Source organism: Aplysia californica, unplaced genomic scaffold (genome assembly GCF_000002075.1).
Source record: "Aplysia californica isolate F4 #8 unplaced genomic scaffold, AplCal3.0 scaffold00011, whole genome shotgun sequence".
NCBI classification, from domain to species: domain Eukaryota; kingdom Metazoa; phylum Mollusca; class Gastropoda; order Aplysiida; family Aplysiidae; genus Aplysia; species Aplysia californica.
Window position 1 is genome coordinate 2,284,364 of NW_004797281.1, and position 12,784 is coordinate 2,297,147.

The following is a 12,784-nucleotide window of genomic DNA, read 5'->3' on the forward strand; positions in this document are numbered from 1 at the left end:
ATCAATTCTACACATGTGATACTGCGTGGAATTCACAAAGCAAAGATATCAAATAAACTAATAAAGCATCATAATCTGAAAAAAAACTGATCAACAGAAACTAAATGTTTCATCATTTAAAAGACTTCAAAGCAAAAATTTCTTTAAAGAAATTTCAACTCAACTCACTCAGTCCCGGGCTGCATTGCAACTGGGTACACTTTGCTGCAACCATTTAGCATTACCTTTATAAACTGGACAACAACAAATATTGGCAAAAGCAATGGACCAGGAAGCTAACCATTTCATGAATCAAGATATCTCGATTTCTGAGACTAAACAGTACAAATTCCTCAGATGTTTTGACCACGGGACTGCGTGAGTTCAGGAAACAAGAGAAGTACTGGCTGTGAAAAGCAGCGTAACTTTAATGATAACCATGTTTCTAAGTGACCAAAGTAAAGCAATTCCAACTCAGTGCCATAGCAAATGAACACCACGATACACACGAGAGTCCTACCTGTGGCTGTTGAGACACTAGTTTGTTCTTCTCGTTTTTACGTTCTGTAGACAGAAAAGGATGAACAAAAACATTCTCTATTGGAAGCACTAACATGTAATAAGTTCGTTCATGAGTTTCTGACAATGACCAATGTATCCACAGAGGCGAATACTTCTTTAACAAAATAGAAGAAAGAAGGATTAAGATGACTTGTGGCTTCTGTTATGGTCATTCAGACCAATTCCAGCAGACAAGCATTGTGCCACATTTTGAGCATTAAAAATTTTCCTTTCCACCCTTTGATGTACGCAGCTTGAGGGCTGCTCTCTTGGTTGCTAATCGTGGCTGAAGCACTGGCTTACCACAACAAAAAATATGTACTCATTAAAAACATCTGGCCAGCGTGTGGAAGCCGACAATAATTTCATAAAAGGAAAACAAAATTAACCAAAGTATATAAAATATATAAATCGTGTCTAGCACAATAAAGCCAAGTCCAAAATTTCTCCGTTTCTTTTTTTTTTTAACACTTTGATTTCTTTTATTAGACCTTCCAAAAGGTGTACTACTAATTGAAGTAAACACTTTGCATCCCTAAAACACATGGACAAAACTTTGTGATGAAATATTTTAATGATATTTTATATACGCTCCTTCAGAAAAATTAGCTGGCATGGACTTGGCCTGTTTTCCCCCAACACCACCAATATAAAAAAAAAAACAAACAAAAAAACCCCCAACTTAAAACAAAAACAGTAAGTTGCTACAATACATTTACAGTTGGGAAAAACTAAAGCTGGTTTTTTTTTAAAAACAAAAGTTTTAACATTTACAGTAAACATTTCTTTCTAGACTTTTTAATACAGCTGGTCAGTGAAAGAGGACAATCCTCTTCAAATGATATCTAGTTTTCATCCATAGGGGGCTGATGCGTTTGCTAGTAGGTCTGTAATTTCCATCATAAGCAGAAACCTGTTCCAATTTATCTTATATTCAGGGTGTATTGGAAGCAAAAAAAGGTCTTTCTTTAATGATCTGAAAAGTTTCTCTCATTTCTTAGCATGTGGAAAAACTTCTTTTAAAGCTTACCCTAATCAAATTATTATGACATTTTTTTTTAAAAGAGAGAGAGAGAGAGAGAAAAGAAAAGGAGAAAAGACCTAAATAAAAAAAAATTAAAAGTTCCTACACTCACCTGTCTCGTTTTCTTCTGATATCGTCTCAGCCGTGCCAGCAAGGTTGTTGTGAAGCTTCTCCTCTGTGTTCTTGCTGGGGTGATGGGCGACCAGGGCTGCCCGTTCTTCCTCTGTGTTACGGTGTATAACGTTCTGCTTCTGATCCCCGGACATACGCGTCACAGAGCTCCTAGGGCAAAGGAAAATGTTATAACACAATGGTTTGCACTAACTTAAGTTAAGAACTGTTAAAACCTATTGGAAATCTAATTTCTTATGATTAAGTATAGCACAGTCAGTACGAACTTCAAGAAAGCTATGAACTCTGTTTTTTGTTTTTTTGTTTTTGTAAAGTGTTTTACGGCGCTCGCAACTGCATAGGTCATATGAGCGCGCGGGACACACCTAATATTTTCAGTTGGTAGGAAATTTTGAATTTTGCCCGGGTGGCGGCCGAAGCCTACTCTTATCGATTTTAGACCAAGGGATCTTTAGCGTGCGCAACTTGCACGCGGGCCCTCCGAGATTTTTCGCCCTTGTCCGAGAAGGCTAGGTGTAGATCTTTCCCACAAGAAGATCAGGGGTGTGGCAGAAAGACAGCAGTAAGGAGGGGCCAAGGAGTAGCAGTAGAAAGGCTGCAGAGAGAGTCAGGAGCCCAGAGGACGGGGCAAAGGAGGTGAGGGGGTGGGGGCAGAAAGTGGAAATGAAAGCAGACAACAGAACATTGCTAGAGAGCAGGAAAGGAGGTGAAAGGAGACAATTTTAGAGAAGAAAATTTTTTGGTCGCTACCCGGATTCGAACCCGGGACCTTTGAGTGAGAGGCCAACACCTTAACCTCTACGGCTACGAGAGCCCCCCTATGAACTCTGGATGTAACAAAAAATAATAATAACGTATAATTGCTAAGGGAAAAACAGTACAAAATGAATTCAATAATAGAAAAGCTATTACCAAATTAATTTTTAGAACCCCCCCCAAAACAGCAAAAGCAACCATCCACCCCATAAATATAGCAACATGGGCAGGACTAATCTCGTCTTTGAAAAAGAGAAAATCCGCATAAAATCGGCCAGTAAAAACTTAAAAAACAAGATGTGAGCCCGTACAAGATCCAGAATGTTCTCTAATCTCTAGAGTTTATAAAGTAGACTAGATTTAAAATATTCACCTTCGCCTCTGTCCTGGCCCTGAGTGCATTATAATATCCGTGTCAATTTCATGTTTCGTTCTGAGCTGAAAAGAAAAAGACAACAAACATTCAGTTACAAATAGTGTGAAAATGTGACTGGAGACCAATCAAAGGTAAATGAAAGAAAGTACAAAATGTGGAACATTTTCTAAAAAGTATAACTAACACAAGATTAAAACTAAAGAAACTTAAGCTTTTGTTAAAAGACTATTCGTAGTTCTGTATCAATACTGCCGTCCCAAGGCATAGCATTTTTGTTGTTGTTTTTGGGGGGGGGGGGGGGGTTTGGGGGGGGGGGGGTCCCCATTGACTTCTCACACTACGTCTCGACACAATGTGTCAAAGGCAGGGTGACGCGTATCAACATTTGAAACAATAGTTGTTCCAAGTGGTAAAACTATAAAGCAAGTGACTGATCTGCTCAGTCTCATTGTCTATAGAGTAATGAAATACCATATCTATATTTCAGCACAACCACATATAGAATCATTCATAACTCCAGGCAGGTTAACCCTATCCGTATGCCTTGTTTTATTATTGTATCCATACGACGTGGGGGAATTCTGAGCCAACACTTTCCAAAGAGGAGATTTACTCGTTAAACCGATCCGTACGCTTTGCACAGCAGTCTGTCAAAATGGTTTTTTGAGAAATACTGAAAGTTCAAAGAGATCTTCACACTAGAAGTATTCTAAAATGTAAAGAATACAACCGCGGGGCTACAAAATGACCCAAGGGCGTACGGATAGGGTTAAGCGAAAAAACTGTTTTCATTTTTCTCAAAATCAGGAAATGTGCTATCAAAACAATACTTACTGTGGCTTGTTTCTCTTTCATTTCCTCTAGAAGTTTAAGCATGTCTTTTTCTGCTAAGTCGAAAGCAGTAAGACCCTGCAAAGAAATCACATGAACTCTGAAGGTGGCGTTCAGCATCATTAATCAAATGCATGGAGACAAACTTTTGAAATCATAACCGCATACTAACCAGGAACAAGAACACAGAAGGGAGTTCCACTCTTCAAACATGTACAATAAAATAAAATTTTTGCAAAACAACACATATTTTGAACATTCACTCAGAAAAGCTCAGACCCTAGGAACACTAGGTCACATTTCTTTCAAAACAATTTAAAATCAGTACATACACATCACAGGAATTTGCTTCACTGGAGGGGTCAAAAATTGATGCTAGAAATGATAAAAATCCACTTCACAACGCAAGTATCACCAGTTCCCACGAGACTGTTATTTCCCACTTAATAACGTCCAGACCAACCTTTCACTTATATCAAATCGTTATTAGAGTAAACTAAAAGACAGTCCACCATCTTTTCTCTAATGAGCTACACCATGCCTTACATTAATGCTCCAAAATGATAAATAAAGACATTACATTGGACAGGTCTCGGTTTCTTTTTGTCCTTCTGAACTTTCACAATGATAAAGAGAAAGGAGAAGTGGAAGTTTCCACAGACCTTTCTAAGAGAAAGAGGATGGAAATAATAAAGACAGTAGTACAAGAAGAGGAATAGGAAACACTGTTGACATTTTCTATCCCTCTTCACCTTCACTCTCCCCCTTCATTCTCTCAACAACAACAAAATTTAAAAAACCCAAACAAAAGCTTCTCAATAGGGCTGGAGTCTGCTCGATTAATCGAAGGCTTGCGAGCAACGGATGGCTTGTGCCAGAGGCTTGTGCTTTGCCCGCTACCGGGGTTGCTACCCATGGACGGCGGATGGGCTTACTGATTTGTGTCATGACGTCAGAAACTCTTGTTTACTGAGCGCGCGATACTTCTGTCCGCATGCCACACCCTGACAAGCCCTAAATAACCCCTCACACTTCCAGCGATGGCGCTGTTTGGGGAGGGGAGGGGAGGGGGTGGTATGACTGGGAAAGCAAGAGATGTTCGCCACCCCTCGCTTTCCGTAGAGCCCGCCCTTCTCCTTACGCCGCCTGTCGTGAGAGTGTTTTATTTGTCTTGGGTGGGTTTTTTTGTTAGTTTTTAGTTGATTTTGGGGGGTGGGGTGGGGTGGGGGGGGGGGGGGAGATTACGTTTTGCTTTATTGATTTTCTTGGCGTAATTCGACATCATAAATAATATTTGTATAACAGAACATGCACAATACATACATAATATCAGTTACAGTGCAGCAAGATGTTTTTTAAAAGTTATAGGCCTACAATGTAATTAACAATGTGATAATAATATGTGAGGCAGCGTGGTGGAATCAGGCTCTCGTCAAAATAATCAAAGTTAAGAAACTTGCGTTTTTCCGCAGGTTTGTGAATTTTTATCAAATTTTTGTTTTATGGCTCAACACCTTTCATGCCCATTAACAAACTCATTTTTGCGTGGATTTTTCTGAAAAACGTTGATTAAAGGCACAAAAAATGTAAATTTTCAGTTACCACGGACTCTAAAGCTAAGGAAATAACTAATCTTTGGAAGACATTTTCTCACTCACTTTCCCTCTGAAAACAGGTGACCCCCACCTCCTTCATTCGCAAATATCTCGACTTGTATTCAAGATAAAGGGATATTTTTTTCTTCCAAATAAAGACAAGTGAACAAGCTTTAAGATGATACCAATAACCCTAAACGCCCAAAAATTAACAAGAGCCTGATTTCAATACGCTGCCTCACATTTCGTTTTCAACTTTTGATTAATCATTCAGGCGAGTGATTAAATTAAAAGCCAGTGCTTTCTTGTCGTGTCTCCATTTTTAATAGCAGTGAAAACAGCTCATAACAAAATGTGAGCCTGCGAAAATGTCATATTTTCACTGTTAAAGCACTGAGGTCGCGAACGGTCTGCACTAGGCTATATTACAGCCCGCTTCGTCTTGCACCAAAAACCAGTGCAGCCTCTCGCTTCCTCCACGTCCAGAGTTCAGAGTTCACGCAGCGAGCGGGGCGGATTACCGGTAGATCTTGCGGCTCGCTGCTGACGAGCGATGTTGTCCTGATGAGCGGTCTTGCCCTGCCAGGGCGGTAGTTGGACTCAAAGCAAATTTATTGGCACGAGAGCAAGCCCTTAGCACAAAGCAATACGAGACGCAAAGCAGGTCTTGGGACCAAGTGCTTTGCCAATCTGCGATCGGGGTTTGAGTCTTGCCGGCCGGCCGTCCGCTGCTCGTAAGCCTTCGATTAATCGAACAGGCTAGTTTGTGGCGCAGTGACACTGTTAGCGGGGTCTCTCTCTCCCCCCCTCTTTCTCTTTCTGACGTAAGTGGTTTCGCGGATTGCAAGCAGGGAGGGGAAGGAAGAGGGGGTCGGACACGAGTTGCTTCACGGATTGCAAGTTGGTGTGGGGACTTGAAGCTTAGGCAAGACTAAATGTATCATGCTGGTGATTTGATTTGATGATTTGACCTAGTGATTTGAGGCTTGTGACTTGAACTAGGGGCTTGCGAGCACGAGCGTGTTTGCTACCGGGGTACAGCCCTACTTCTCAAACACACGCTTACACACATAGACATACAAAATAACAAAACAAACTAGACAAGCCAACTCAGGCAATTGTAAGTTTTAAAAAATGTTAAAGGGGGAAAAAAAAAGAAAGTCAACAAACACTCAACTGGAGAAGGACAATAAATCTTTCATTTAGAAACCTCTCAGCACATGTCCCTAGCCGGCTGATTACACCTGTTATATTTCTCATGTTACAGCTATCTCCCCTTTATACTTGTTCTTTCGCGCTTTTTACTTGTTCTTTGTTGTCTTTATGGACATTATCTCTAATATCAGAAACAAGTACTCCTGTTCCTTTAAAACGGTACATAGCGCAAAGAGTCAGGTGTGCTGTGGGGATCCCCATTTGCTTTTATCAATGCAGAACTGAATCCATACTGAACAGTGGACGCTCACCTTTTAAAAAAATGGAACAGGAAACCAATGACTTGATTCTGAAGTATTCTATAATGATACATAGCAACTGAAAATACAATTCATTTATCCTGAAGTTCAAAGTCATGAAAATTTGGCTCTATCGTGTTCTTAGGAATACTGAATATTTCCCTCAATTAAATTTCAAAGTCTGGAGAGTGACGACATTTAGTTAAAGATAAACGTAAACTTACTGCGTTGTTCTTATGGTTCATATCACACATGTTCTCTACTAGTATTTTACAGGCTTCATCCTGTCCCCAGTGGGCAGCAGCGTGTAGAGACGTCCACCCGTCCAAATCTTCAGCATTTACATCTACACCAGCTTCCAAGAGAACACTGAGGGAGAAAGAAGAAACAAGAGGCGTTTTTTTTTTTTAAAAGAAGGGGGGTTGGGGGGAGATGCGATGAATGTAAATAAAGCAACCACAAATCAACAACAAACTTATGCAACTTGGTTCAAGGAAAACTGAAGTGTACCTGGGTCATACATGATTCAAATCTTTATAATTTCATTTAAAAAATGAATCAATGATCAAATATCAACTCTTATTTTCATTTATTCAAGATGAAAAACAAATCTAAAATACTGAAAAAGACTGCTTACAAGGCCTAATGAAGATGGGGCCTATCTATAATTCAATAGGTAAAAATCTGACCCACTTGAAAAATCTTGAGTTTGGTATCCTACATGTACCCCCCACCCTCCCAAATCTGAATCAACAACACAAAAATTCCAAACAAACAACAATTAAAAAAACAACCAAAAAAAAAACAAACTATCAACCACAACGGTAAATTACTTCATGACTTTCAAGTAGCCTTTGGCAGCGGCCACATGCAGAGCGGTGGCTCCGGTCTTTGGATGCCTCACGTCCTCCTTCGTCTGGTCCCGCAGCAGCTGGTTGGCGTCCTCCAGCATGCACTCCTCCTCCTCGCGCCGCGCTGAGTCTGCGTCGATACCTGCACACCACAAGTTGTACTTTTAGTTAAAGAGTTTTACGGCACTTGCAACACAATAAGGTCGTATAAGCGCCGAAGATTGAGGTGTTACAAGAGAGTAACAAACACAAAAAAAAAGGAGGAGGAGAGAGAAGGACGGTTGTTTTTTATAGGAAAGAAGGAGCAAACCACATCAGAGCATCCGCCAACCACCCACCACCAGAAGTTCGTCGCTTTAGTAGAAAAAGGTACCTGGCTATAGACAGCGTAACATCTTGTCAGGTTTTTTTTTATAGCGTTTGATTTCATAATTGACTAATTATAACAATAAATAGCATTTGTACTGCGCATTTCCATTTTCGAAAAGATGCTCAATGCGCATTACAACGAAAAAGACATCACATCTTAAAAATTAATTGACATGCGTGTATGTAAATCAAAGTACCTACACTGTATGCTTTCTAGAAAGCCGAGAATGATTCTGAGTGTTTTAAGAGTGTGCTGGGGTAATAATATAGATGGTACAGTGAGTGCACAGAGCGTACCAGGGATATGCATTATACAAATGCAATTTATGATCATTATCACTCTGCACTTAAGTGTGCATCAACAGCGTACAACAATATATAACCTGGACAAATAAATACAAATGTAAAAATAAAGGTCAGTTTCAGCAACAGAGAGCCCTTCATTTAATATTTTAATAACAACCAATCAAAAATCACTCTTCTGTAGGATTGTGTTGGAGCATTTTACAGATACTGATTTATACTGATCTAAACGTTTTTATAGATTATGTCCGAGTCCACCCTCCCATGTGCCCACTTCCACTTAATTACGCGTTAAATGCGCACAGGCAACTACATGTGTCTTCAGCAAATGAGCATCCACATATCAGAAAACCACACGACCCATTTTACGAAGAATAAATAATGACAAAAGTAACAGAGAAAAGAAATAGAACAAGTAGAAAAAGACAGAGTGTGTGCTCCAAACAATAAATAAACTTAAAATTCCAACCTTGTTTTTTCATTTCTTCTGCTAATAGATTTTCCATTTCATCATTCTCTGCAATATCAACAGGTAGGTCACCATCATTGTTGACTGCAGCCACATTTGCCCCATGGTTGATTAAATATCTGGAGAAAGACAATTAGAAGTGCAACTCAAAATCAAAGTTGTCACGCTGTAATGATGATGACAATCATGATGACAATGATAATAATATCCACCTATGTTTAGAATTTATTGAAAGGAACATGGTATGCACCAACGTCTGTCCTGACATATCTGTCACAGATAGGAGACACCATCAGCCATTTTTTTTTGGGGGGGGGGGGATTATACTTAAGCAGAGAGAGGGGGGGAGAGATAGGGGAGGGAGGGAGAGGGGAGAGAGAGGGGGGGGGAGGGACGGAGGGAGAGAGGGAGGAATGGAGGGAGTGAGAGAGAGAGAGAGAGAGAGAGAGAGAGAGAGAGAGAGAGAGAGGGAGGAATGGAGGGAGTGAGAGAGAGAGAGAGAGAGAGAGAGAGAGAGAGAGAGAGAGAGAGAGAGAGAGAGAAATATATATATATTATATATATATAGCCTTCATTTTGAAAGACATTTGTTTTTAGGTTTTTTAAAGTTTTAGTAGAGGTTTTTACGGCGCTCGCAACTGCATAAGGTCATATGAGCGCCAAGGGGTGGATGTCAACAGAGAAGTCCTTACAGGGAATCAGACTTATTCTGCTCACCTCTCTAGCTTCAGCAGCACAAAGTCTGCTAGGACTATCAAGGCACCCTGGAAATAGCGGGTCACAAGAGTGTGACAAACATACAAAAGAAGTACAGGAAAGTGACGATAGTAAGGATTAGGAAAGAAAAAGCAGCAGTTCCCTGTTGTAGTTCAGGCACAGTTATGAGCATGACATTGTTAGATCAGCCCATTTACAATTCTATTGTGCACTAGAACGAGAAATGTCCCCCCTTTGGGAATGGCCTAAAGACACTTCAGTCAGTGGCACCGCCCCCCGGGGGGGCATTTGTTTTTGTTTTCACTTCCAAGTAAGACACAAAATAATGCTTGAGGCAAGATTGTAATGTAATTTTCAAACATGTGTCGAAGCAGTTTGCAAAAATCAAAGGCAACCTTTCATCTCTAGTTTTATAGCCAATTATGATTAAAGAAGACCAAAAAATAAATAAATAAATAAAAGAAACTCATAAGAGCATCACTTTGGTGAAATGAGACTTCTGGAACATAAATGGTAAAGGGTAACCTAAAGGGGGTGAGCACAAGATCAACTTACCTGGCAATTTCTGTGAATGCACAGGAGGCAGTGGCATGGAGAGGGGTCCAGCCCTCGTTATCACAGACGTCCACATCAGCTTCCATCTCCACCAGGAACTCCACCATTTCAAGATTGTCATCTATACAGGCCTGAAAACAACACAAATAAAACACAATTTTGAATGATGGGAGTTAAAAAGTAATGCTGGCATTTGTTGAAGTTCTGAGGAAAGGACAACAGCTAAAAGACAGGAACATACACTGGCATAACAAAGATACACTTTTTCATTGCTTATCAATTCGCTCCATCTTGCTTGAATGAGTCATTCCAAAATTTGGCCCCACAGAGTTCGGCTTCAGCTACAAATGTATGCTCAACCTGACCTTTAGGCAAAAAATCGGCACACAGGAGAACTGGACTTAAGGGGTATCATAAATTGTTTTTTGTTTTAGTAGAGGTTTACGGCGCTCGCAACTGCATAAGGTCATACTATGAGCGCCAGAAGATTAGAGGGGTTACAAGAGAGTAACAAACATAAAAAAAGAAGAAGGGGAGATAAGGACAACAGATGTTTGATAGGAAAGAAGAAGCAAACCACAACAGAGCACCCGCCAACCACCCACAAGTATCATGAATGTATCAACAACATAGTCATTGTGTGAAAGTGCAGGGGACTATGGGACTATGCCCAGGAACACACACAAAAAACAAACAAATTTTAAAAAGTCCAAGACAAAAGACATAGTATTGAAAAAGTATGGGCCAAACTTGTGCTCGTGTCACCATCTTCAAAAACCAATTCATTTCACCAGTAACAGTGGAGGAAATAATGGCCCTAAACAAATGTAAAAACAGCAGATCGAAAGGGAGCAGCCACCAACCGCCCGCCAAAGAGGAAAGTAAATTCGAAGTTTTCCTCTTGCAGGACAAAGTCAAGATGGGATAACGACCATATATATCAGTGACTGAAAACAACGCTTCTATATCAGCTGTATCATTCACTGACAACATAAACTACAGGGCACCGACCAGGCAGATATCAATTTGAGTGCGAATAACTATTCAGCATTGAAACTTCAACAAGGAAAGATTAAACAAAGACAAGCTCAGTATCAATCACTGCTGAAGGGACAAAGATAACAATCCGAAAGCTCAGTTTAGTATGGGTACGAGTTTTACGGCACATGCAAAACAAATAGGTCATCTGACCACCAAAGATTAGAGGTATAACTAGAGTAACAAACAAAGACAAGAAGGATCACCTTTCAGTTTTAGTAAGAGTGTTATGGCACTTACAACATAATTAAGTCATGTAAGCGCAGAGGATTAGGAGTTACAACTGAGTAACAAACACACAATAAAAAAGGAGGAGAGATTTTTTATAGGAAAGAAGGTACAAATCACATTAGAGCACCCACCAACCACCTACAATCTGGAAAGCAAAAGACACAACGGTTCCAATGGAAGAAATATATAACTCAAGCTATGATAACAAGCTGACACCCTGTGCCGGTAACACATGAAGGTGATAAAATGGCAAGAGCTACCACGTTACATCCATTTCTAATAGGAGCACACCATGGCAGTGAAATGATAAGAAAAGTCTTCAGTTAGAGTTAAACAAAGTTCATTATTGATTCATATCAGGTTCTCCAACACTTCGATTTAGCTTAAAGAATATTTGTTCAGAACCCCCCCCCCCCCCCCAAAATTAAGAAGCCACACATATTCAACAGTCAGAGAGTAACTTAACTTAAACTAGTGCATGAAAATAAAAAGCATCAACTCCCCACCCCCTCAAAACAGACATGTGACAAGAACAGCCTGTCTCTTCTTGAACGGAAGAACAGAATTTTTTTAAAAAATCTTCGTAGCCCCTCCCCTATACCCACAAATCTTTCATTATTTTAAGAATGTTGGATACTTCGAGTTCTTGTGTGTGTGCGAGAAAAACAGGGAAGGACAATTAAATATGAGCCAACAACATACCAGGCGGATTAGCTTAGCTGCCCTGGTGGAACTAATCTCTGCTTAAGACTGATCCTTCAATGTGTACCCCCCTGGCAGAGAAGTTGGAAAAAAATACCAACAGTCTACAGCAGACCCAAAAACTAGGTTAATGTAACGCCTAAAGATCAAGAAGCAAGGCTGTCTCATGAGTGTTAGTTTTAGTTTTAATAAAGAGTTTTGCGGCACTTGCAACACAAATTTGTCATATACGTGCTGAAGATTAGAAGTGTTACCTACCAGAGAGTAACATACACACAAAAAAGAGCGAAGAGAGATAAGGATGATCAGATTTGTCTTATAGGAAAGAAAGAGCAAACCACACCAGAACACTCATCAACCACCCACAGGTTTAAAGGAAGCGATATATAATGTTATAGGAAACCAACCAGCTAAAGCATATGAAAAAATAATAATATCAAAGTGTGATTTTCAGAAGGCCTTTCAATAACAAGTTTCTTGAGAAAACTGAGTGTGTAGTGTAGGTACACTTTGCCAAGACAATCTAGATGATTGAGAGATAAAAAGTCAACAGCTGTACAGTAGGCAGTAGTGATATGGGACAACCTTTCCATAGCATTGATTAGGTTAAAATGAAAAGTCAATGAACAGGTGCCCCTCATATGATTTTCCCGGCTCATTCTTTCATCAGATACCAAAACATTTTTTAAAGCAACTGTTTAATCGTTCAACTGCCGATTTCCCTCATAGAACAGCAAACCTTTCTATTTTACAATCTCTCCCTAAGAAATGTGGTCTTACTCACACTTACTGTCTGAGGAGAGGTGGGGGTGAGGGGGGGGGGAAGCAGAATATTCCAGAA

At 40.1% G+C, this 12,784-nt stretch overlaps 1 protein-coding gene across 7 annotated transcripts in view; it reads right to left on the minus strand.

Moving 5' to 3' along the window:
- The window catches only part of LOC101853207 (protein phosphatase 1 regulatory subunit 12A), a 102,168-nt gene that overhangs the window by 54,835 nt on the left and 34,549 nt on the right, over positions 1–12,784 (minus strand). For 6 of the 7 annotated variants that reach the window (XM_035970343.1, XM_035970348.1, XM_035970349.1 and 3 more), the window contains exons 2-9: positions 9,973–10,103; positions 8,701–8,819; positions 7,542–7,701; positions 6,933–7,077; positions 3,663–3,737; positions 2,826–2,890; positions 1,677–1,846; positions 500–543 (exon numbers count right to left, since the gene is read on the minus strand). In XM_035970343.1, the coding sequence (XP_035826236.1) occupies positions 500–543; positions 1,677–1,846; positions 2,826–2,890; positions 3,663–3,737; positions 6,933–7,077; positions 7,542–7,701; positions 8,701–8,819; positions 9,973–10,103 (909 nt within the window). The remainder of the gene's footprint in view (positions 1–499; positions 544–1,676; positions 1,847–2,825; positions 2,891–3,662; positions 3,738–6,932; positions 7,078–7,541; positions 7,702–8,700; positions 8,820–9,972; positions 10,104–12,784) is intronic. The other variant, XM_035970346.1, reaches the window with a different exon arrangement.